This window comes from Anabrus simplex, chromosome 11, assembly GCF_040414725.1.
Source record: "Anabrus simplex isolate iqAnaSimp1 chromosome 11, ASM4041472v1, whole genome shotgun sequence".
NCBI lineage: Eukaryota > Metazoa > Arthropoda > Insecta > Orthoptera > Tettigoniidae > Anabrus > Anabrus simplex.
Window position 1 is genome coordinate 10,256,268 of NC_090275.1, and position 26,130 is coordinate 10,282,397.

The window sequence follows — 26,130 nt, forward strand, 5'->3', positions numbered from 1 at the left end:
GCCCACATATCTATCGTGATTTTAATCCACAAAAGAAGTAATTTCACCACAGAACAAGCAGCCCGTGATGCAACCAGCAACCTTATTGTGGAAGGTACAGCGTTGGGACAGATGCCTGAACGACAGAGATACACTAAAACTATGATCAGTATGCTGCCATTTTGATACAGTGCAAGTTTCAAGCCACCTGTCTACAATATGTGGTGAAATTACAGCTAATCTGCTGTCTATGTTTCCCTACAACAAAGATATGTTGACATACTAAGAATGAAGTGTTGACTTAACATTGCACCAACTCACCGAAGGTTTTCAGCGAAAATGGGAAACCACCCCAGGACTGCCAACACACAGCTACGCAACCCTACAGCCAACTCGCTCAGTAAGAATACAGTGTTAAATTGATTTCTGAAGGTGTTCATGGTGGAAAATAATTTCTGGTAATACAGAGTTGGGTGTCAGAATGGGCCGAGTTTGCTTCAGGTTAGAAAACGGTACTAGGAGCGATTTAATACGGAGGCACCAATAACAGAACAATGTTAGCTGTCATTGGTCAAAGCGGATGATGGAGACCCAACTAAGTTGAAAACGATCGAGAATAGTATAATTAGAAGAAACCTGGACTGGAACACAGTTAAGGAAGAACAATCTTGGTTGGACAGATGAAGATTGGAAGATGCCATAAACATCCCAGCCGGGTGGTAGCTGGGCGAGATCGTGTTAACACACTGGGTAAAATGAGTGTGACAAATGTGGTTGTTCTCTTCTGCAAGTGAAAGCGAATCTTCTGATCTACAGGAACAGAGCATGTTACAAGTTCAGATTTATTAAATGACCTGCAATGTAAGTGGACCTACTTCTTAATTTTTGTGGTAAATATATTTTATAGCAATGACGGTGCATTTTTGTTATCTCAAATATGTTCAAGTAAAGCGGCTATATCCGTCAATTTTCATCTATACTAATATTTGTTTGTAATGGATAAACTCAAGAACTACTGAACCGATTTTAAAAATTCATTCACTGATAAAAAGCTACATCACCAGCGAGTAACGTGGGCTGTATTCCATTTTCAAAACAATTAGAGATCCCTATGGAAATTGAAATGATGTATAAGTCATTACAGGCCAATACAGTATACTGTAGATGAAATATCGAATTTGTCGCACAGGGAAGAGACAAAGCTCATTTTAAGCCTCACGCTGCAAAGAATAAAACTTGGTAAGGCCCATGGGCCCCAAAAATAATGTTTTAAGAGCCTAAAACAAACCGTTATGGAGATATTGCCATCACACTACCCTACTCTACGTGTAGGTTGAAGAAATGACCAGCCGTAACCATGGCGTCGGCTCAAGGATTCTACAGCAGAATATAGGCCTGGTATTTGAAGTAGGCACGTGTGTAAATGTAGACTAGACCAAGGAGAGATTCTGCTATGCATACGACTTGTCTGGAAAAAAGCACTGTTGGAGTATGCCACGCTATGGGTAAAGGTGGGGAGGGAGTGGCATATAAAAATAATCAAAAATATTGTCGAATCCTTACGTTTTGGGGTCGCTGTGATGAACAGTGACACTGCACGTCATTTAAGTCCAAGTTCAGACTCCATCGGCATGGGAGGTGAGAAGGGGTGAAAAAAGTCTGGCCCAGATTATGAATTTGTGTGTGTGCACCCCTCTGGGCAGGGGTGGAAAGGGGGTGAAGTATCAGTCAACATCACAGTAACGAAATCTACAAAATCGCTTCACACATAATTAACAGGTAATAAAATACCTAGAAGTAAACAATCAATGAAATGTCCAGGCAGTGCCGGGTAATATAGCTAGTGGTGTATTAAATGGAAGTGTGATATTAAATGTTTGTGCCTAGTTTCTAGACCCCAGTCATGTTTCAATTGAACAACCCTTATAGAAGTTCAATAATGTATCCGGGCATCAACAACTGAAGTGACAAATCACCAATCTTTATGCTCAGAAATCAGAACCACTGCTAGAAAAGGTCACAACCTGCTTTCTACCCCATGTGGTAAATTAACCCTCACATCAGACTCCATCTGCTAGACAACAGAAGGGTTATAAAGCTGTTAGAGATGTTTAAATATACCCTGTTCCCATCAATGAATGGAATTGACATACAAACATGAAGCATTCCAGAAATTCATACTAGAAAAGAAGGAAATAGTCTGCATTCGGGAACAGAAGCAGGAAACAAGGACAAACATGAAAACACAAGAGGAAAAGGATAATCTCTGCATCCTCATACAGAAAACCTCTCTCTCCTCATCCCCATGGCAAGCCCGTTTTTGTTCCTAACCTTTACCACTTTTCTTCATCTTTCTGTCTCTTCCACTGTCCTGTGTTTATCCGCCTTTCTTCTTATCCTACATTTCCCGCATAAAGAAGGAGGATCCGTCAATTAAGTTCTCGCTACCACCACAAAGGTCTTTGAAAATCTTTGTGCTCAGCTACGCATAATTTGTAGTTCTTTTAAAATCAACATCATTTGTTTGTAATTAAAATGATAGTAATTCTCTTTCCTTCAAATTAGTAAAAACTTGAAATGAAGAGATTCTATTTATCACTGTACTGAATGTTTCTCCTGTTTTGAAGGATACACCTTTCACTATGAGAAGGCCTGTTCCACACGGTTTACAAGTACATTGCATTCTATGACCACACTCTGATAGTCATTACTTGTTCACATAAAATCTATTTAGCAGAACTCAGAGTGAACAAGCAACTTCTTGAACTGAATTTATAGCTAACTGACTGAACAATATACGACCTCACTTGATGTATCTGACTCGAGAAACTTCACTAAAATGAAAAGCTAACATGAAATGTGTGTGTGCACCCAATGCAATTCTACTACAGCTGAAACTTGTTTATACAATACCTACATTGACTGGCAAAAAGACTTTAATTTTACTTGCAATTTGTGAGTTTAAACATAATTAAGAATGAAGTAATTCATGTCCCTTTCTTATCAAGATGTTATTGTATAAAAACAGGCTTTATCACAAACAAGTACTTTTCTGCACTGAACAGTTTTATTGCTGTAGTACCTCTCTTCTATTCAGCAAGCAAAGGTTACTCCATCATTTCATTGTTAAGTTCAGATGAAAACATGCCTCTGATGTTGCCAAAGCCATCGCCCTGATGGATGATGGACGCAACAGTTACTCCAGAAGACCTGGATCTGGCAGAAAGAGTAGCATTTGCCTGGTGTGAAAATAGGGAATCCACAGAAAACCATCTTCAGGGCTACCGGCAGTGGGGTTCGAACCTACTGTCTCCCGAATACTGGATACTGGCCACACTTAAGCGACTGCAACTATCGAGCTCGGTAATACTTGTTGTTTGAAGGGGCGATGGTACGAAATAAGACGAAATGTTATGACAATTTAAAAATCCATAATCCTCCACTCACCATAATTCCCTATGGGAATCAACATCTATATCATCTGATGGCCAGGCAGGCATCAATTTTTGGTAATGAGAAAAAGTCTCTCATAGTGCATCGGCATTGCCGGTGGCTCCAAGTAGCCTACGCAGTGGCTTCCACAGTATTCACTAGCCATGCGTCTTGTTGGGTGTCCCTATATACCAACTGATGAGCCCAACTTAGCACACTGGGGCGAAACGCTGGCAACCAGGAATGAGTTAGCTGGAAAATTTATAATGGCCAATAATGGACCATTTATATCGGTATTATAAATTTACTCATTCGGGATAAATATTTCAGGGTCCCTATGGGAATCAACATCTATATCACAAGATGATGATTGTCAGGATTGTAAGTGGCTCTTCTTTAGCATAGGTACACTGAAGTGGATTGGAAGCTCATGACTGTTGATTAATTTATGTTCCCTGAGAAGGGTATTTTGTCTGCAAAGGTCAGATGATGCTATGTGTCTTAAAGAGAGAAGAGCTGCTATTACTCTCATGGAGGAGTTAAGATGGATGTCAATCTTCCTCATGTGTGGATTATTCAGTCATACTGGAACCCAGAACTCAATAGCAGAATAGAACATTACTTAGCTCCCCTTGTGGCTCCTCACAGTTGCAGTACAATGTTCTTGCTTGAACTCTGTTTTGCTGCAGTGTTCTCAAAGTGATTCTTGAAAGACAGGGTCCTCTAATGACCAAAAATTTTGGGAAACTTTGATGATGGAGGCCTTCCTCATTAAACGTGATATTTACCTTTGCATTGGCCATTCCACTGTTTAGATAGAAACACCTTCAACAACAAAACTATCTTCAGTCCTGTTCATATTTGGTATCAGCCTTCTTGAAGCACACTCAATGGTTTGGTCATCAGAAAGAATCTTGTCATTCCTCTCCAGACTTGGATGTTGTGTTGGTCAAGCTAAATAATCCGTACAGATGAATTTCTGTGATTGTGTTGGAGGCAGATCTGATGCGTGCAAATTAAAGAGAACTGGAATCAGATCTGAACCCTGAGGAACTCAACTGGTTCGAGTCTTTGAACAACTTATTCTGGCACCTAGAAACACTTGGAAATTTCTCTCAGGCAGCATGCCGTTCGTAAACTTGATCAGTATTCTAAGCGACTGTCATTGTTGGCAGATTATGTTTATCTTACTGTCTCTTCATTATAGTGCTTTACAATTAAATCCAAGACGTCCCCAGAAAAGAAAAGAAAAGAAAAGAAAAGAAAAAAGATAAGCTTCCGTGAGGGCAATTAGTTTACCAGTTCTACTTAGTCCACTGCATTCACGTATTATGTTCCAAGCAGTATCACGTGTAGGATGACATGCATTTGCCGCACACACTTCATCAGTTTTCGATTTATATTTTCTAGACCACCTCTCAACAAACAGATCTTTTATCATCTTCCTCACTGGCTTCTTCAGACACAACCTCAGTTTCAAAATCTTCATCATCATCATCATCATCTTGGCTTCCACGGTCCTCTTCTTCATTGGCCTCATTGTTACTTCCGTTATCTTCTACCACCTCCTCTCCCTCGCTTTCTTCATTTACAAGATATTCTAATTCTAAGTCACTCATTCCGCTGTTTAGACAGAAACACTTTCAACAACCAAACAATCTTCAGTCTTGTTGGTACTTGGTGTCAGCCTTTTTGAACACATCACTTACGGCGATCGTCTCAAAACTGGATAAAAGGCGTGAATTTACGTGACAAATTCATAAAAGTGCAGCTAAGATAACTTATTTTTGATCTCGGCACAGAGTTGTACATATAAGTACAGCTATATGTGGAAAACCAAACCAACACTGACATTGCTGACCATGCCGTGCTCCATGAACAGTTTCAAACAAGTGTATGGACCAAAGGCGGTAGGGCTAAAAAAAATGTCCACCTTTTCCTAATATACAGGGCATTTTCATGATATTGTAACTAGAGATCTGCAATATCTGTATTGTGCATTTAAACAAGCGTATTTCATTATATGGGTAGAAACCTGCCTTGTTGTGCCATGAAAAAACAAATATTCCTCTCTAAATCACAATAGCCAAAAAATAGTTTCATAGTCTCCTTAGCATCATTAGGTTCAATAAAAAAACAAGGAGAATGGAAGACAAGTTTGCTTTTTTTCACAAAATATTTCAAACATTTCCAATGTACTTCTCTGCTAGTAAGAACACAGCGATTGCCTTTGTAGGGTAAGGTAGCAGGTAGGGACCCTCTTCGGAGGCAGCCCTACCCAGGGAGTGGCGCCCCTGCCTATGTGAGTCCCAGAGCACACTGACCCGGTGTGTAACATCTGGTATGGGTCCCAGCTCAGGGTTACGAGTGAAGACCTCAACGGCATCTACGGCGGAGAAGGTGGACTTCGGTACGGCGGAGATGGCGGAAGGGGCATACCCGTAGCGCCTATACTCCAGAGGAGCGGCTACGAAAGGCGTCTGTCTCCATGTTAGGGGCGGCCTAATTTTGAACCTGGCAGTAGGTATAAAATGCCTTTGGGTGTGGCGAACCCATCGTAACAATAGCCTATATGGACAAAGCAGATATGGTGCCTCGGAAAAGGTTAGGGCGTCCCCTGCTAAAAGCGACGTGCAGCTCTTCAGGTGCTGGAGGAACTGTGAAAAATGGGCAACCAGCACCAAACTACATCAAAATTGCAACAGTTAATGTACTGACACTGACGGGAAAGACAGAAGAACTGGTTGACTTCATGATAGAAAAAGATATAGCCATACATGGACTGTGCGAGACCAAGAAGAGGGGTACAGGGGAAATCCCTCTGAGAGAAGGATACAGGCTGTATTACAGCGGAGGACCTGAAGCAGAAAATGGAGTGGCCATCATACTTAGAAGAGAAATCCAAGAATATCTGGAATATACAAAGTACGTCAGTGATAGGATGATGATGATGATGATGAGGAGACTCCAGTTTGAAAATGGCGTGAAAGATCTATTTCAGTTGTATGCCCCACAAACTGGTTGCATAGATGAACATCTAGAGGACTTCTTAGAGGAAGTGGAGAGACAGATAGAAGATAAGGAAGTACTAATGATGGGAGATCTAAATGCACAAGTTGGAATGGAAAGACAAGGAAAGGAAGATGTTGTAGGGCCCTTTGGATATGGAAATGTAAATCCATAAGGCGAGTTGTTGGTGGATTTTTGCATGAGGAATCAAATGATTGTTGGAAACACCTGGTTTATGAAGAAGAACAGTCAGAAGATTACAAGGTATGGCTGGGGAGACAGACGAACAAAGACCATGATTGATTATATAATCATAGAGAAAGAACACCGGAAGAACCTTGTAGATGTAACAGCCATGCCTGAAGAAGCCTTTGGTGGAGATCATAGGGTTGTGATAGGAAAATTGAAAGTTGGAAAGATTGAAAAACCCCAATTAAGAAGAGAGAAAAGAATTAAAGTATGGAAGTTGAAGGAGAAAAGCATACAAGAAGAATTTCAAAGGGAAATAATACCCTTGGTACCCAGGACAGAGGTGGGGAATGTTGAAGAGGAATGGCTGGATGTGCAGAAAAGGTGTGTGGTAGAACATCAGGAAATGTGAAAGACAAAGAAACACACTGGTGGAATGATAGGGTAAAGATTAAAGTGAAGGAAAAGAAAATGGCATGGAAAGCATGGAAAACATCTAAGACTGAAGAAAGTAGAAGAAAATATGTGGAGGCAAAGAATTTGGCCAAGAAAGTAGTGGAGGAAGAAAAGAGGAAAAGCTGGGCCTTATTCACACAGACATTGAGAGATGATACGCAGGGCAGCAAGAAATTACTGTATGGTATCTTAAGAAACAGAAAGAGAGATCAAGTAAACACATTTGTGAAGGATGAAGGTGGCATAATTTTAACAAAGCCAGAAGAAATAAGAAATAGATGGAGAGAGTATTTTCAGAAGCTACTGAACATAAGAACGGATGACAGTCATTCAATGGACGACCAGGAAAGGCAATTAGTTGACGAAGAAATGGATAAAGAAATTACAATGAATGAAATTGAAATGGCAGTAAGAAAGATGAAGAATGGAAAAACTGCTGGAATAGATGAAATTTCAGTGGAGATGACAAAGGCAGCTGGAGCTGTAGGCCTGCAGTGGACATATCGGGTTCTCAGGAATGTCTGGGAGAATAAGGAGGTTCCTGAGGATTGGCAAAAAGGAATAATCATCCCAATTTTCAAGAAAAGTGATAAGAAAGTTTTGAAGAACTACAGGGGAATTACTCTAATATCCCATGTTGCTAAGATAATGGAAAGGATACTGGAAAGTAGAATAAGGTTGAGGGTTGAGAAGCAGATACAGGAAAATCAGTTTGGTTTCAGAAGTGGAAGGTCAACAACAGAACCCATTTTCATTATGAGACAACTAATGGAAAAGCATTGGGAGTACGGGAATGATATGGTGATGACATTCATTGATATTGAAAAGGCATATGACAGTGTCCCTAGGACGAAAGTTTGGGACAGTCTGGTGCAAAAAGGAATTGGACAGGGATTAATAAAAATGATCATGGCATTGTATAAGGAATGTTGTAGTTGCGTGCAAACACAAGTTGGCAGGACAAGTTGGTTCAAAATAACTAGTGGGTTGAGACAGGGAAGTGTTCTATCACCAATCCTGTTTACAATACTAATGGATGACATCATGAGAACAGCAAAAGCAGCATATGGAGGAAGAGAAATGAACATGATGTTATTTGCAGATGATATTGTGATTTGGGGAGAAGACAACAGGAAGGTTCAAGAACAGTTGAATGTGAATGGGAAGATCGAAGAATGTGGATTGAAAATAAGTGTAGAAAAGAGTAAAACTCTTGTTATGACTAGAGGGGAGAAAGAAGGGAAAGGTCAGAATAGACTTGCAGACAAGCCCTTGGAAGTAGTGGAGACGTTCAAATACCTGGGGAGTGAATTAATGAAGAATGCTCGACTGGATGCTGAGATTAGTAAGAGGATTCAAGCTGGAAGCTGTTTCTGTCATAGTGTAAGAAATTGGGACAAAGATGTGCCAATGGAAGCAAAGGATACTATGTACAAGATGTATTACGTACCCATAACAACTTACTGAGCAGAAACTTGGACAATGACAAAGAAGGATGAGAGTCGAATACAGGCAGCCGAAATGAAGTTCTTGAGGAGTATGATACAGAAGAGTAGAAGAGACAAAATAAGGAATGAGAAAATCTGGGAAGAAATTGGAGTGGAAAAATTGAATGATAGAATAGAGAAGAGCCGACTAAGATGGTTTGGGCACGTAAAGCGAATGAGCGACGAAATAATGCCAAAAAGGGTGATGGAAATGCAAATTCAAGGAAGGAGAGGCTGTGGACGACCACGATTGAGATGGAAGGATACCATCCAACGCAGCATTATAGAAAGAAACCTGGACTGGGACACAGTGTTGGAGGAGGAGTGGTGGAAAGACCGAAGAAAGTGGAGAGGAACCATATTTGCCCCTACCCGGCTACAGCTGGATAAAGGGAAATGATGATGATGATGATGAAAATGAAATCTGGAAAATACAGAATGCTTATAATCCCGTTTTGTCTGACTGATCTCAAAATGAATATGTAAGCTGGGAAAATGTGTAATTCAAGTACTGCATCATAAGGAACAAGGAAGGTCGCCTATGGGCAATTCGGGACGAAATGCAACTAATGAACATTATTACACTTCCATAGATCTTCCAGAGCAATTACATATGGATTTCGATCTAACACTAGTAGGAATACTTCATACTAACCGAAAACATATTCCAGAACAACTGAAGTCTACCACAGGCTGAGGATTACATAAAAGGTTTTTTTTTTTTTAATTCACCGATCCCAATCACCAGTTACGTTAGTCTCATACATGGCAGAGCAGAAACCTAAAAGGGTCCTAATTATGTTGATTACTCAACACACTGATTGCTGAGTTCCCAATAATGGAAAGAAAAAGTCCCAAATCTGTTCTGCAATTCAACGAAAGGGGGTGTTTATTTGACAGACTAAATGGCTCAAGGAGAGGGTCTCTCCATGCTTTTTACATTACGTGATAGTGTATCAATGAATTTGCATCATTCACACTGAATTTCCCCAAAAGGAATATAAGTAAAACCAACCAGTGATGTATTTTCTTACAAGAGACAGACCAAGAACCAATCAAAGCTTTGAATAAACATATCATGTTCTCCAGAAACATACAGTTTCTGCAATGGAAAATGTTGCAGGATGAAAAAGATCTAAAACCACTAAACACCAGGTCTAAACACAGGGTGATGTTATGCATGCTGTGAAGAAACACACATGAAGAAAGAAAAGACAAACTTTCAAAAACAACTGTTGCATGCTGCAAATGAGACAATTATGCATGTGAGAAACAGTGAGAAAAGCAATATGTGCTTCAAATGAATGAATGTGAAAGATTCCAAATTTTCTGTTTAACTGATTAAAAGCAAGACATCATCAGTACATCATTAATTCATTCAGGAAGAGTTGCATGTCCTCAGGAATTAGTTACAGCTATACTTTCCTGTTGCTTTCAGCCGGGTAGCAGTATCAACATAGCCAAGCCATGTTAAATATTACAGGGTTATACCTGTAAATAAACCAGAATATCACCCTTTCAACTTCGGAAAGACTGCTATCCCCCTTTCAATGAACTGCTCATTAGTCTGGTCTCATGATAGACCCACAGCATGGCTACTCGCCCTACTGGGGCGCACAAGACTCCCCACCGCAACAAGGTCACGCGGTTCACATGGGACAATTTCTGAATTAGGAATTGTTCAAAGGAATCCTTTAGTAAAAAAAGTATCAGAGTGAAAAAGAGAAATGGAAAATTGTAGAGTCAAGCTGTGAACGTGTGTTTATATATATAAACTTTATTGTACACAAGTTGTGCAGTATTAGGATAATTAATCAATACAGAGGTCTATGATGGATTTCACATGATTTTTACACGACAGTACGTGATATCGGTCACAATGTTTATCACAGAGTTCACATATGCACATCGAGTCCGGGTCGTGGTATGTCTTCGACCTACAGATTTTGTGATGGTAGCCATGGACTGCCATGGAATATACAAAAGGTCTCAGCTCCTGGTTTGTGCCGGTCCAGGCTCTGTTTAAAAACTCCATTAAAGTACATTTCTTAGATCTTATTTTTCACAAGAAGGACTTTTTAAATTAATAAAAGACAAACTTAATTATCCGTAGTTCCTATTTATAGGCAGTTCAAACTGTTAACCTTTAATGACGCATAAACCAGTTTCTACTGTAATAAAATTTAGCTATTAGTAAACTGGAGCCATAAACCTACAAACATCAGTAAGAACATATGTGCCTTCTTCTATGTTGTATTATAAAATTAAGTTACAATAACAAACATATTACAGTGTATTCTGCACAAATGATAATAGCCAGTCAGAGTAGTTCTTATAAACATTGTGGAACAGGACCCAGAGCTCAGGCAAAATTACAGACAATGGACACCACATAGAGCTTTAGCACGGCAATAGTTACTTAACAGACAATACTGAAAACAGAACAGCTCAAGTTAGCATCAGTATTCTTTCTGAATTAATCAGATACAACCAAGAACAATGAACAATGAAGCAGAAGTGGAGATAAAAAGAAGTGATCCAACATGCAGGCTGCAAGCTACTCCCATCACCAGACTAACCCAGTGAACCAGGAAGGGGATGTGTTTAGATTTTTATTTCTCTACAAATGCTAAAATGAAGTGTGAATGAAAAATCGACATAAGAAAACCTTTAACCGTCCTGCACTCAGCGTGACAAAATATCGGCGCTAAAGGTCATGGCGAGAACTTTCCAGGAGCTGATATTTCGGCTCTGTCGTACTTTGCTATCTCAGTCATTTGTGGGGCTAAAAGATGTAACAGAGGATCGTGATGGTAACTTAAAGCGTAAGTTTGTACATTACCCAAAAGATAAATTCACCAGTCCTACCAAATATTTTTACTTTCTCCTAATGAAATCTTGAGACTGGGAATGTTTCTACTGTAGCCGTCTGAAGTTGTTATTGTATGGATCTGCTTCCAGCTAGGCTGAAGAACACATTCATTTATTTTTGTAGCGAGTTTAGACCTTATATACAAAAGCCTATATTAAAGGAGTGCATAAATACATCATGCAAAAATACACAGTTCAAAAAATTTAGGGAAACATGCTTTGCAATATCTGGTATGTGAACGTTAATTTGGTAGATGGGGTTCCAATGGTCGTACAGCATATCTTGAGACCTTAGCTACTTAGGGTATGTCGAATCAAAGTTACACTCCATCTGTAAGCGTAGCCATGTAGTAAAATGTCAATGACCCCTCCAAACAAAGTGAACAGCGGTGCGCCCGTGTGTTGTTGTGAGGTACACAGACTACTGCGATCATTTTAGCACATTGTACGTCAAGAAGCACATCCCATGGGACATCTTAACGAGGATCAAGTCGCAAGGGCTGTCACTTTGATCCAGGAAGGATGGACTTTTCGTCGTGTTGCTGTGGATCTCAATGTCTCTCCGTCAGTTATTCACCGCTTGTGGAATCGCTACAGTAAGACATCCCATTTCACATGGTCATGGATGCATGACAACCCCCCAGGATGACCGATATCTGACCATCTGTGCGTTGCAGCGTTGTTCAGCAACTGCAACAAGACCTCAGGAGGGTCCCTGGAGCCATGGGGTCTGACCAGACAGTAAGGAACAGGTTAAGAGAAGTGTCCTTACGACCCAGACTTCCTGTTTGAGCGCCCCGTTTAATGCAACAACATCGCGCAGCTCACCTTCTGTTTGCCCATACCAACGTCAACTGGCAACTTCGCCAATGGAGACCATAGTTGTTCACAGACGAGTCCAATTTCCTTTGACATAGCATGGTGCACGTCAACGCGTATGGAGATGCCGTGGTGAGCAGTACATGCCAAATGTTGTCCAGGAAGGCGACCGATTCAGACAAGGTTCTGCGATGGTATGGAGTGACATCAGTGTTGATGGCCATACAGATCTTGTCGTCATCCGTGGTAATCTTACCGCTACGGGGTACATCGAGCAGATACTGCTACACCATGTGTTGGTTGCTGCATACGGTGTTGGCCCTGAATTCGTACTCATGCACGACAATGCCAGGGCTTATGTAGTGCGCATCACCAGAGCTGTCTTACGAGAACTGGACATTCAAGAGATGGAATAGCCAGCAGTGAATCCCGACCTTACTCCCATCGAGGATGCGTGGGATAGGCTTGACAGAAGTGTTTGTGGGCGTCCTGTTCCACCACAGACTCTCCAAGACCTCAAACAGGTTCTCATTGAAGAATGGGTCCTGATACCGCAACGTGACCTCCGTCAACTTACACGGAGCATGTCACGTAGGTGCCAAACTGTGATAAATGCTCGTGGAGGACATACACCACACTGAAGCTCTCCAACTGTGATAAAAATCCACCCTGGAGGACTGTTATCACATTTTTTTCACCCCTATTTGAACATTTCTGTGTTCTGAAAATAAACGCGAATCCATCGATGTTCTTTTGTACACTTCAAGGTAAAGAATAAAGGTATAGTTGGTAATATACCTGGGTGTGAAGTACTGTTTTGTGGAGCATGGCATATGTTCAAAAACATGTTCCCCTCATTCTTGCGAGAATCTCGAGACCAATCCTCTCGTAGTGCAAGCTATGCGACGTACCAGTAACTAAGACTGTCAACTTGACAATATATCATTGGCAGTTATTGCGTGAAATAACGTTCTCATATGAAAACCTGTGAGCCAATATATTTTGTCAAAAGCCTGGAAAAGTACTGCGTGTTCAACTATGAACCCCTTAATACCATTAACGAAAGTGAAAATGGAATGTCAGTATTTTAAACTGTTCAAGACTTATTTGTGGTGGACATCTTAGCTGAATAACCATGCATAATTTGTGAATAACTGTAGATAGGAAGTACGCCTACTTGGATAGTAGAGGCGTGCATTATTCGAACCTGAGACGGGGAAGATGTGCTTTGCTACATGTGCAACTCCCATTACACAGGAGTGGAATGTGTAATCTAAAATGGCCGACTTTGCTGCAATTCTTTCAGCAGGGGTGATAGACAACGCTCTCCAGACCGATTACCGCGTGCTGCGAGCTGTGCGACGTCCCAGTAACTACGAGTGTAGTAAACTTGATAGTTATCAGCAGTAGTTCTCATATGGAAACGTGTGACGATAAATTTTGTCAAAAGCCTAGGAAAGCACTACATATTGAACTATGAGCTCCCTAATACCATCAACGAAAGTGAAGACAGAATGTCAGTATCTTAAACTGTTCACGAGTTATGTCAGGTTGACTTTTCTTAGCTGAATAACCCGTATCATTTGTTAATAACTGTTATTAGGATGCCTCACAATCGTTGTCGGCAGGGTACCTTCTTGTGATTCATACCGAGCCGGAGGTGTTCTGTGACTATTCCTCTTCATTTATATTATGTGTTTTTAAGTGTCTGCTCATCTTAGAAGTATTTCTGCCGACGCATTTTACTTCTTTTGAGTAAGCAACACAGCGGACAGTGCTATGCGACATCTCTCCAAAATAACCGACATCCACGACTTACGTTGCATTTCGGACATAGTCTTCAAGTTTTCGTGTACATCTACACACAATTTCACATTGGACCATCATATATCGAAGTACCTAATTATGACGCGAATACTCTATAACACTGTAAGGAATTATTTCCTTCGTTACCAAAATATCGGTAAACACACGCAGTGGTCATATGTTATTGAATGTGGGCTCTGATAATGATGTACACCTACCTGTCGAAAGAATTGGAGCCAAGTCAAGCATTTTAGATAACACATTCCATTCATGCGTAATGGTGGTTGCATATGCAGCAGCGCGCATCTTGCCTCGTCTCCACTGCTTACAATGCCAAATGCGTATCCTTTATAATTATGTTATACTGCGCCAGAATAGACCTGGGTAGAAATGAACGCCCTAGTCACTTGTTGACACGTATTTACGGAATGGAGAAGGTGGGTGGTTTACTGTTTGCATACTCGGCGAAAACAACATTCAGCTCCGGCTACCTGTAGGTCTTTGCAAGTGATAAAAATCATTGTTATCCGTATTGAAGATACTGAATGTAGGATGCTAAAAGGTTTGTTTTTTCCACCTATTCAATACATATAAATTTTATAAATTAGGAATTTATTATTGATTCCACTTGAGACATGTTTCGCCCTTCATTGAGGGCATCATCAGTCACCTTGAGGTGATATTTTGACTGATCAGTCACCTTAAGGTGATATTTTGACTGATGATGCCCTCAATGAAGGGCGAAACATGTCACAAGTGGAATCAATAATAAATTCCTAATTTATAAAATTTATATGTATTGAATATGTGGAAAAAACAAACCTTTTAGCATCCTACCTGTAGGTCTACGACACACTGCTCAGCACACAATGCAGGGACAACGCTCTCAAGATCTTGAAATATCCCGTGATAAAGTGTCTGCGCTAGTCTCGGGAAATCTCGAGATCTCTTCTCAGACTGCCCATCACTAGAGGACAGGGTAGCTTCATGTGATGCAGACCAGGCCGAAAGTGTTCCGTGACGATTCCTCTACATTGATATTATGCGGTTGTAACTGCCGAATCATCCCAGAAGTATTTCTGCCGACGTATTTTACTTCTTTTGAATAAGCAAGACAGCGAGCAGTGCTATGTAACATCTCTTCAAAATAACTGACATCGACGACTTGCGTTGCATTTCGGACATCGTCTTTAAGTTGTTGCGTACAACTAGGCACAATTTCACATTGGACCGTCAGATATTGAAGTACCTAATTATGACGCGAATACTCTATAACATGTAAGGAATTATTTCCTTCGTCACCAAAATATCGATAAACACAAGCAGTGGTCACATGTTATTGAATGTGGGGTCTGATAACGATGTACACCTACCTGTCGAAAGAATTGGAGCAAACTCAAGCATTTTAGATTACACCTTCCACTCATGCATAATGGGGGTTGCATATGTAGCAAGGCGCATCTTGCCTCGTCTCGAGTTCGAATAATGCACACCTCCAGTATCTAAGTACGTGTACGTACAGTAGCCGTCAGGTTCTGTACTTAAATCACTCATTCGTGTACCTACCAGTGCATACAATGCCAGAATGCATATCCTTTATAATTATGTTATACTGCGTCAAAATAGACCTCGGTAGAAATGAACGCCCTAGTCGCTTGTTGACACGTATTTACGAAAATGAGAAGGCCCGTGGTTGGCTATTCGCATACTCGGCACAAACAACATTCAGCTCCGACTACCTGTAGGCCTAAGACACGCTGTTCACCGTACAATGCGGGGACAACGCTCTCGAGATCTCTCTAAATTTCTCGCGAGAAATAGTGCCTGCGCTAGTCTCGAGAAATCCCAAGAAATCTCGAGACCTTGTCTCAGACTGCCCATCACTAAGTGGCGGTATGTGTTTGTGTTAGTGATTTTATTTCAGGGACTGGTTGAAGTTGAAGGCTGAATGATTCTGAAGTGCTAGAATATCAAGATGCCTTAGACAGTGACTTTACTGCCAAAATCAATACATTATAGAAAGTGACAAACTTATTCCTGAAGATACCTGTACATTTACAGCTACTCACAGTCTACTTGACAGTGAAGAACATTAGAAGGATGAAAGTGAATAATTTTAAGAGTCAGAGCTTTACAAAGGAAATTAAGAGTCCAGTTCCTGAATGAACTACAGTATACAAATCATACAAATTCAAAATTATTCAGAATTAAATGTTCTTTCAAGTTTAAGAGTCAAGGAGTCAAATACAATAATATATTTCTGTCATTGAAATGCAATCTATACCTGTCAAAATGTAATCATTGTTTTAGTGTTACTTATAATATGTCTAAGGTAACATTTCTAAAATAATCATAATTTTATGTATTGATGATGATGATGATGCTTGCTGTTTAAAGGGGCCTAACATCGAAGGTCATTGGCCCCAATTTTATGTATTACAGATTTTTTTAAAATTTTCAAGATGTGTACATGTTGATTTTTTTAATATTCCAGTTGCAAAATCATAAAAATTAGTCCAGACACCTGTAGATAGGCAAAGTGCAAGAGGATTATGTCGGTCATTCCACAAGCACGAAGTCACTAACCAAGAGTGCTGTAGGCCAGGAATATTAATCAAGAATAATTTACAAAGAAGTGACTGTCTCAACTGATCTGCTTGCTATCAACGATCTGGTGACATCTTTAAGAACTAATCATATCTGTGTCCACCAATCATTTTTCACAACTGTTTCATCACCATTTAAAGCCCAAACCTACCACATCAACTTATTTTGAAAGGTTCTGAGTAGCATCAACATCTACAACTCTCACCAATCAAGTAATTTTCTCTAACCTACTCCTGTAGCACCATCACCAGTTCTCTTTCTTTCTATATGTATTCTCAACCTATTGTATTTCTTACTAGCAATGCCACTACTTTCCATGACTTTCGTCACTTTGCGTAGGTTTAAAAATTTTCCTTATAAGGAAGATAACTTGACCTCGTAGGAATGTTCTTCTGGATTTGGGAGAACAGGTATAGGGTAATTTTAATACAGTGGTATGGTGAGTATCAGGGCATCTTCCCTTCTCTAGCATTCACTGACATACAGTATACAAATCATACAAATTCAAAATTATTCAGAATTAAATGTTCTTTCAAGTTTAAGAGTCAAGGAGTCAAATACAATAATATATTTTTGTCATTGAAATGCAATCTGTACCTTTCAAAATGTAATCATTGTTTTAGTGTTACTTATAATATGTCTAAGGTAACATTTCTAAAATAATCATAATTTTATGTATTGATGATGATGATGATGATGATGATGATGATGCTTGTTTAAAGGGGCCTAACATTGAAGGTCATTGGCCCCAATTTTATGTATTAGAGATTTTTTTTAATTTTCAAGATGTTTACATGTTGAATTTTTTAATATTCCAGTTGCAAAATCATAAAAATTAGTCCAGACACCTGTAGATAGGCAAAGTGCAAGAGGATTATGTCGGTCATTCCACAAGCACGAAGTCACTAACCAAGAGTGCTGTAGGCCAGGAATATTAACCCCTAACTACTGACGTACATTTTCAGTGACATCAACATGGACGTGAGGTCACTGAGACCGCATGAAAATTAATTTGACTACGGAAGGGACGGTTAATGAGATAAATTGCTAGCTGCTTTTATTTGAATAATTACACTTGAATTGAACCCAAAACCACAAAAATATTTTCTATTTGTTAATTTGTATAGCCCTCATACCTTCAGATTGCAGTCGCAGCAATTTTCGTTATTCAGAATACACTGTTCCATTTAAACACACACATATCCTTTACACTATCAACAAAAATTGACCCTAACTTGGGTATTAAAGATGTTTGATAACCACTGCACTCAAAATTAACGATACATTAGACTGATCTCTTGTTGGGGTGGAAATTGCAAGCACTGAACTTGGCCCTCAATGTTACTCTCACTCAACACATTCGAAGCAGATCTTCCTTGTACACTCCAAGCATACTGGTTTTTCACATCTGTAGCACTTCTAATATGTTTTCCTCTTCTTTGCTGGTGGGCATAGACGACAAGTTATCTGTTTTTCAAGCTTCTCCTCGAAAATGTTGATACGCTCCGCAGGGATGCTCAAAATTCTAGAGATAGCGCCCCGAATATCTCTTGGGATCCTGGGATTTGATAATCATCTTATCATGTGTGGCCTAGTGAGTTGAGCAGCAAGTTCTTTCAGAAAATGTTGCCTGGTCATTTTGGGGCTCTTGCGATAGGACTGATGCAAGATATTCGCATTCACAGCTGCAATATCGACGATACGGAAGAAGACTGCCATCGGCCACCTTCTTGTTCTTCTACCTGTGCAGTAGTTGGCTGACATCTGATCCAAAGTATCTACTCCAGACTTCGTAGAATTATAAAACTGAATCATCTCTTCCTTCCCCGTGTCCGCATCAGTTTCTTTCCCATGGCGCATAGAGGATACTAACAAAACAGCTTTGTTTCTTTTCGGAACGTGTGAGAGAAGAGTTATGTCTTTCGTGAAGCCATACGCAGAGGAACCGACCTTTCTCTGCTTGGAAGGCAAGAAGTTAGTTGGAATTTCCTTCTTGTTCTTTCTTACTGTCCCAACATAAGTGAGTCCCCTTTTCCTCAGCTCCTGAACAAGCTCCACTGAGGTGAACCAATTGTCAGCTGTTATATTTCTATTTGTACCCTGTATTGGTTCCGATAAACGAAGAACTGCCTGAGTTGGCTTTGAAAATTTTCTGTCTTCCCTTGAAAGACCTATTCCATCAGTGTCCTTCCCTGCATAAATATATGCATTGTACAAATAACTATTTTTCGAATCGGTTAGGCACATCAATTTCACTCCATATTTCTCAGGCTTGTTCGGAATATACATTCTGAACTTACACCGACCTCTGAAACCAATTAGCATCTCATCTACTGTTGCATTTGTGCCAATGGAGTAACACCTTTGAGAGTTCTGAATCAACATATTCAGAAGCTCAGATATGGGTGCAATAGGATCTGTCTCTCTCCGCTGCGTTCTGTCTTCAGGATTGTCAAAACGCAGGCTGCATAGGAGAATGGAAAACCTTGTACCTGACATCACAACACAAAATATTTCACGGCCCATACCGTCAGCTGCGAAGACTGAAGCGATGTCCTCTTTGTTAGATTTGAAAACCGCCGAATAAATAAGAAGGCCTAGAAAAGCTTTCATTTCAACTGCGTCAACATTTTGTAATTCTCGTCGGGTAGACTTTCGGTAATTACTTCTCATTGCACTGAGTTTCACATTTGTCCATCGCACTAGTAAGTTCACCATTTCTTCACTAAATATTAGTGTCCATGCCGTAACAGGATCCACACTGTTTCTAACTCGAGCGGCGCAAACCGGGAAGGTGAATCACGATATTGTGACGAGGTGTACGCACATTCTGTGGAGGTTCCGCAGACGACCATTTGTATCTATTTCTACCATAAAAACACTTAGAACGTGAATCATCAGGCAGTAGCGCGGAACTTTCATCTTCTTCTCCCTCTCCTTCAGTCTCAGTATCGGTATTGTGATCACTCTCTATTTCACTATCACCATCGTCCACATCACTCATGTCTTCTTCAAACCACTCGGTAACTGTTCCTTCGTAATTTGCAACACATGTTCAGACACTCGCCGAAGTACCTGCACGCTGACTCATTGCTACACACAGCACTATCAACTGAAGACTGCTTCAAACCATGGACGTGCGGTCACCCAGGCCGCTACGAAACTCATCAGCTTCTTATCGCAGCTGCACGGTTATTTATGACATAAGATAAATACAGTGGAGAGGTCATCTTAAAATAGAAAGGTACTGCAAGCAAATATACTGGCAGGGCGATAAGCGAGGTGTGGCACGTGTTTACTTTTCCACCGCGGTCATGTTGACCGCACGTCAATAGTTAAGTGTTAATCAAGAATAATTTACAAAGAAGTGACTGTCTCAACTGATCTGCTTGTTATCAACGATCTGGTGACATCTTTAAGAACTAATCATATCTGTGTCCACCAATCATTTTTCACAACTGTTTCATCACCATTTAAAGCCCAAACCTACCACATCAACTTATTTTGAAAGGTTCTGAGTAGCATCAACATCTACAACTCTCACCAGTCACGTAATTTTCTCTAACCTACTCCTGTAGCACCATCACCAGTTCTCTTTCTTTCTATATGTATTCTCAACCTATTGTATTTCTTACTAGCAATGCCACTACTTTCCATGACTTTCGTCACTTTGCGTAGGTTTAAAAATTTTCCTTATAAGGAAGATAACTTGACCTCGTAGGAATGTTCTTCTGGATTTGGGAGAACAGGTATAGGGTAATTTTAATACAGTGGTATGGTGAGTATCAGGGCATCTTCCCTTCTCTAGCATTCACTGACATTTACATGATAACACAAACATTCATAAGAAAATTAACTCAGTATTCAGAAATTAGTAGTTTTACTGAGGAAATGTTTTGAAAAATAATTATCAAAACAATCACTGAACCCAAGCTTCCAAATTTTGCAGTGTGGAACGGGTTTTGGTTTGTTGGATCTTCATGGAGATGGTGATTATTATTTTAAGGGGAAATGGAAGATAATCATCCTCCCACTTCAGCAAATTAAGTTACTGTAAGTCAATTAACTCTTGTCAATATATGCATGTAACCAGGATATAGAAGGAAGACAATGAAGACCAGCGTGAAATAACACACCTTAAAGCACAAAGAAATGAAACTTTACAGTAGAAGCACTGATGTGATTAACAAACTCTTTCAGACTTGTTAATTATTTCATGGGAAAAAGTCATAGATTTGCAATGGTTAAACCAGATTAATGGTCCAGATGTAAGAAAAAACCTAAAAAAATCACCTTCACTCTTTGCAGAGAGAACCAACACTGTATCATTCCTCTTTAGTGAAATGTTATTTTAAATTTAGTGAAAAAGAATCAACAATGTGCTATCAAGAAATTTAAAAAAATCATCTCCTGTAAAATCAATATAATCTGACATTATCTGATTTTTGCAGTGGATGCTTTGATTTTTCTTCTTGCTGATAAATGCTATATATTTGTTTTTGCAAAGTAAGATTTCCCTTTCAAATCACATGTTTCCATACTTAGTCATCATTCATTCATTCCAGAAGTATTAAACAATATAGCTCAAAACATAAAGCATTATCAACAAATTCTAACATACAACATTGAGGACAGAGTTCAAAAATTAAGGTGATTTTCACGACTACAGTACATACAACAAATAGTAACTAATTTTCTGTTTAGATATCATATTACTGCATAAAACAATTAAGTTCCGGTAGTTACAAGTATTCACAATCCATACATCATATTAACACAGCATGTACAACAACCAGAACACTCCATATTTATAGCCTGTTATGATGTCCAATTACACAGCTATGTTATAAACAGTATTAAATATATAATTTTCGGTATGGTGGACAAGGTAATAAACAATATCTATAACCATGTGTAAAAGATACAGAACACCTACTCTGATGTTTCCAATATGGTAAAGTCCCAATCTGTTACACTTTTCCATCTACAGCACAGATTTATTCAGTATCTTTACAATATCCATAACAGTAATTGTACAATATATTCCTGATGCAAGGGCAGTCATCCCAGAAATTTCATTAGGCAGGACAAAACAAGGTTTCTGCTAATTTTCTCTAAACACAAATATCTATTATGAAGATTCGTGAAACTCTGTGTATGTGCGAGTGTGCGTGTGTGTGCGTGCATGTGTTACTGGTGGTAGAAAAGAAAATGAAAATATTTCAACAAATGTGTGAGGAATCGCAAATTGCACCCCTACTGTTGTACCTTACAAAGGAACTACCCCTACTTCAGCCATGACACTACAATTAAGAAAAATATATACACGCTAATTTTGCTACGGTAAACAGCATGGTAAAAATCATTTTTGTTGCTTTTTGGATATTAATGTTCTATATAAACTTATTACAGGGATATAGATATGCCACTCAAGCTTAAACTGCAAGTAACAGAGCCTGCAGGAAGTTGTAAATCTTTATTCTTCGCCCTTATTTCATTTGAAACCCTCACAAATTTAACATCTTACATTCTAACTAAATGTATTTAAATTTCAAACCACTCTTACCTTATCATTGGTAGAACAGGTTCAAAATGAAGTGGTTTGGACTGAGGGGCATGGAAGAGTACAGGCATTTTTCACACGCTACTTCATGTCTTTCATTTCACATTCAGTTTGACTTGAAAAGAATTTAAACAGCAGTTCGAAAACCACTGTCCAATTTGTTACATATCCAAGCTTCCGCCATGCGTATACTAACGTGTCTTGCTGGGAGGGGGACAGAATTGGTAAGACAAGATATCATTTTATTACGAATATCATGCAAATTCACTGTATATTCTAATATTGTGTACAAAGTAGTCTTCTATTGTGCAACTTACAAAATGTAAACATCAAGTGGCTGTGCAAAGTGCTTAACAATGGAAGAAATTATTTCACTTTTGATTGCTTTATTGCATATTTTGAGCTGCAGCTCAGTGCAAGAGCAGAATGTATGTGTTGTCATTTTATATATCATTAATTAAAAGTGGCATAAATGACTTACCACACTGTTCACATAAAAAAAAAAAAAAAATTAGCTTGTAATTATATTTATTCCAAGTCATGGCCAAGGAAGGACAGTAGTTTATAAAAATCTCTTTTGTCAATTGAATTATAATCTTCCAGGTTTAATACTGGAAATCTGAGTTGAATTACAAAGCTAATTTTAAACTCAACTTTACTGGGTTTGTGAATCACATATTTTACTCGGAATATAACATGTCTTGCATGAAATATGAACGGTTTTGTTTTAGAGATGGGCACGTTGCTTCTGTAAATGCAACTTAAATCTGTATAGTGATAAGATTTGATCCTTTTCCAGGATATTATGAAGTGTTCACAGATTAAATATGTTGACATTTCAACAAGAGGTTGTGCCAGTCACATCTGTACCAGACGCAAGTGGAGCATCTCATTTCTGATTTTTAGCTAAGCTAACAGATATAGCAATAAACTGAGATGAAGGGGACTGTTGATGTTGAGTCACTTCCACAAACCAAGAAGAAACAGGAAGACACATGAGAGAAAGAAATTCATTCCGTGCATCCCGGCGATCATGGCCAGAATTGGCAAGGTTTTAAAGCGACTGCCTCTACAACAGCAAAGAAAATATCCCAGTAGACACGCTCATCTAAGGACCCTTGCGACCCTCTCCTTCACACATTTCCTGTTCATGTGAGGAAGTTTATCAGGACCACCAAATGAAGCATTAAAATTGGACTGAAAGAACATAGGCATCATTTCTGTCTCACCCCACTGGAAAACTCTACAGTAAAAGGAGCATTACCTCGACCACGAAATGAAATCTGAGGAAACCACATTTCTGGCTACCATACATCAGTATCATTCTTGTCGCTACTGAGAACCTGCGGAGATAATTAAAAATGATGACTGTTTCAACAACAAAAATCGCCTACAGATCACCAGCCATCCAGGCAACACTGGGTTACACTCTGCACATTCTGGAAACACCAATCCTGAGAGAGGAAAGTCAATGTTGGCTCCACCACCCAGCTTTCTCACTGCTGTGAAAGTATGGGTTTCCACGAGCCCAAGTTACTTCCTCTGGACAAGGACAAATGAAGACTAATTGAAATCTCGACATATTCAAAATTTCAACAGGGCCTAATATCCTGAAAAAGGATCAAAGTTTTCATTCAACATTAGCCGTCAAAGCCAGAACAGTAATCTGCATATCTGTCCATCTATGCCACACCTAACCACACACAAGGCACATTGCAGGGCAAGGAATGGGCACAGGGTCAACTGAAAATATGAGGCTAGATAAGTACTCACCTTGCAGACATAGCAGTGGATGGTATCAGTGAGGGGACCCAGTCCTACACACTCAGGATGATACAGGCACAGGCACACACGGCACTGCAGTGACGGAATGATGCCCATCTGGCCCAGACACTGGATCGAGCAAGGAGACTCCATTTTCTTCCCCATCCTGGAAAGTGTTGTTGTGTTTGTTGTGTGGTGAGGCAACAGGCAGGGGGTAGGAGACCATTAAGGAACACAAATACGAGAGGAGATGATGAGAGGGGGAAACGAGAAAAAATATGTATGTTCATTCTCTAAGACCAAATTTATAACAAACAGTGCCTCCCACCCTACATAAGAAAGCAAGATTTCAAAACAATACAAGCTTAAGTATCCCATGCCAAGGGGTTGATGAACATAAAAAGAAGCCATGCAGATGATGATAATAATAATAATAATAACTTAAAGAATGAACCTCAAACACTCACTCCCATGTTCCAGAACTAGGCCTTATCCAAGCCCACATTACTGGCTCATACATTCACTCAAACAGCACTTACAATCTACATTTTAAAATGTAGCAAGATATTGCATGTTCTTCACATCAATCCTTATAGTTCAATTGGAAAAAAAAAAAAAAAAAAAGGAAAAAAAAAAAATGGATTAAGAATTACCTCCCACCCCTTGAACTTGTCTTTCGTCTATGTGAGTGACAGCTGCAGCTGTATTCTCTCTAACATTCCACTTCCGGTGCCAGTGTGATGATGGACAATGAACAAATATAGCGGTACTTACTTTGCCGTGCTTGACCGCGGAGAATTCTTGCTCAACGAAGAGGGCGTGGGCAATGCCACCTTCGCACCTGCAGGCGGCGCTGGAGACACTTGCGGACTGGTATTGGCACTCCCGGGAGTCAACGACGTAGACTTCTTGTTGGGTACGGAAGTAGGATCCTTCCACTGAGGAGGAAGCATGCCCATGACCAACTCCCCACTAGTATTAGGGTCCTTCTTAGATCTACTGCTGGCTGGAGTCTTAGAAGTTGGGGTTGTGTTAGGAGTAACATTCTGAGATTTGCGCTGGCTTCGAACTGGAGTCACCTATATTATTGCAATAACAAGAACAATTATTAGACATAATTAAAAACATTTAACTGAAGGGGCACTGACCTTTGATACTGGGGGGGTGGGGGGGGGGGGTGGAAATAAGTACAATCAGACACACCAAACATTGGGATACATGGCAAAGCCCTTCCTGTGTGTGTACAATCATCAGTTTTAAAGATCCTATGGACATATCTGCCTATTATTTTACTTCAGCCTGGCTCTTTCTCAAAAGTAACTTTTTATGGCCTTCAAAATGCTCCAAACCAGTTTTAAGCCAATTAGCTTCAAAATTTGTGCACCTGTATGTTGTTCATGATTTGTAGTATCCTTTTTTTTAACTGCAGCTAAAATGGGCCTCAAATGGTTTTTCAAAGTTGTGTAGAACTTCCTCTGTTATCACTCGGTTAATTTTACAGTGTCCTAGATTGGGTCTTTGAGCATGCCAGCACTCTGATTGTGCCAATCTATATGAACTCATTCTAGCCTGTCCTTTTATGAAAATGCATACTGATGGGAGGTCTAGTAAAATATTCAAGGCTTCTGTCGGCATAATTCTCATAGCCCCAGTTATGGCTGTGCATGCAATTCTCTGTAGGCTATCCAATCTACTACCGACTTCCTTGGCTTACTTTCTGCCACCAGATGATTGCAGCATAGAGCATCAACGGTCTAATGATCATTGTATATATCCACATTACTACCACTGACAGTTTTAAGCCTCATGTCTTCCCGACGGCTCTTATACATGCATACAGCAAGTTCTTGGGCCGGGTTGTTATTCTTTCTATATGTGGATTCCAGGTTAGATTTTTATCTAACACTACACCTAGGTGCAGTGCCTGTTCTTCCATATATATATCTTGCCCAAAGAAATGGATAGACTAAAATTAGATGTACTTGGTGTAAGTGAAGTACATTGACAGGAAGAGCAGGATTTTTGATCAGGCAACCACAGAATTATCAACATATAATCAAACAGGGGAAATGCACGAGTTGGTTTAATAAAAAAAGAAAATACGGCAGCGGTAATCTACTACGACAAGGACAGTGAACAAATTACAGT

General features: G+C 39.7%; 1 protein-coding gene across 2 annotated transcripts in view; it reads right to left on the reverse strand.

The window, feature by feature from the left end:
* Nucleotides 1-26,130, reverse strand: part of LOC136883282 (serine-rich adhesin for platelets) — a 314,874-nt gene that overhangs the window by 111,213 nt on the left and 177,531 nt on the right. For both annotated transcript variants that reach the window (XM_067155505.2, XM_067155504.2), the window contains exons 7-8: nucleotides 24,757-25,061; nucleotides 23,992-24,148 (exon numbers count right to left, since the gene is read on the reverse strand). In XM_067155505.2, coding sequence (XP_067011606.2) covers nucleotides 23,992-24,148; nucleotides 24,757-25,061 — 462 coding nt within the window. The remainder of the gene's footprint in view (nucleotides 1-23,991; nucleotides 24,149-24,756; nucleotides 25,062-26,130) is intronic.